Below are 962 nucleotides of genomic sequence, written 5' to 3' on the forward strand. Positions count from 1 at the left end.
ACCAGATGAATGCTGTGCGGCTTCCTGTAACAATTACGCAGTACAAGTTTCTTTTTGAATTTTTTTATATATAAATATAGTAGCTAATCAATATGGCATGAATAATGTTCATGCAAATATATCTTATATTCAATACTACTCTTTTGCCAAAACGTAATAGTTTTTGACATAACAAGCAACGTTTTGCCTTTTGCTGATCCCAACATCATTTATCATGACTTGACTGAAAGGGAGAATTTCAACAAACCTTACTGCACATATCTGTATTATTTTGGCTGTTGCTGTAATTCTCACCTATAGGACATGGTCAGGGTTAGAGACGGATTTGTTGGGATCCAGGAACAGTTCATTCCTTTGGAGGAGATGAAACATTTGACGTCCTTCACCAGTTCAGCTGTCAGGTACAAAAGCAAAGGTGTCACATACATGACATGTAACAAGATTCAAGTATGGCTTTAAAGCATCACACACAGGACAATGTAAATACAAAACATTTACTGTCATGTCAGTGTTCTGCTTCTCACCTCGGGGCTTACGGGGGTAGATGGTTATGTTGGCGGGTGTGCTCTCATTCGTTGGTTTACAGTCTTCGCTTAAAGTCTGAATGTTGAACGTCCAATGATCATAACTCTTTCCCTCTTCTTCCATGAGTAAACTCTTTGAGACGTTTCTGTGGGGCATCCGACTCAGCTGAGGAAAAACAACATTGGCTTTAATGACCATTATGCTATAATAACACATATTGAAACGCTTTATCTTCCGCTTCCAACCATTTCGATGTTTTAATCCTTCACATGGGTTTTTTTTCCAACGCTGATTATCACACTGCCTTTATCAGGGTTACATTACAGTGTTTAGTCATTTATCTTCAGTAAGGGACTGTTTTAAAAACTCTTTGTTCGTGCTCCTCATAGGGCTGGGTGATATGGCTTAAAAAGAAAATCTCAGATTTTTTCACACCA

General features: G+C 38.1%; 1 protein-coding gene across 1 annotated transcript in view; it reads right to left on the reverse strand.

Annotated features, from left to right (window-relative positions):
* Window positions 1-962, reverse strand: part of LOC118338288 (interleukin-13 receptor subunit alpha-1-like) — an 11342-nt gene that overhangs the window by 5522 nt on the left and 4858 nt on the right. Inside the window, exons 3-4 of the mRNA XM_035675574.1 lie at window positions 525-690; window positions 295-394 (exon numbers count right to left, since the gene is read on the reverse strand). Coding sequence (XP_035531467.1) covers window positions 295-394; window positions 525-690 — 266 coding nt within the window. The remainder of the gene's footprint in view (window positions 1-294; window positions 395-524; window positions 691-962) is intronic.

This window comes from Morone saxatilis, unplaced genomic scaffold, assembly GCF_004916995.1.
Source record: "Morone saxatilis isolate NCDOM2014 unplaced genomic scaffold, NCSU_SB_2.0 Contig4, whole genome shotgun sequence".
NCBI classification, from domain to species: domain Eukaryota; kingdom Metazoa; phylum Chordata; class Actinopteri; family Moronidae; genus Morone; species Morone saxatilis.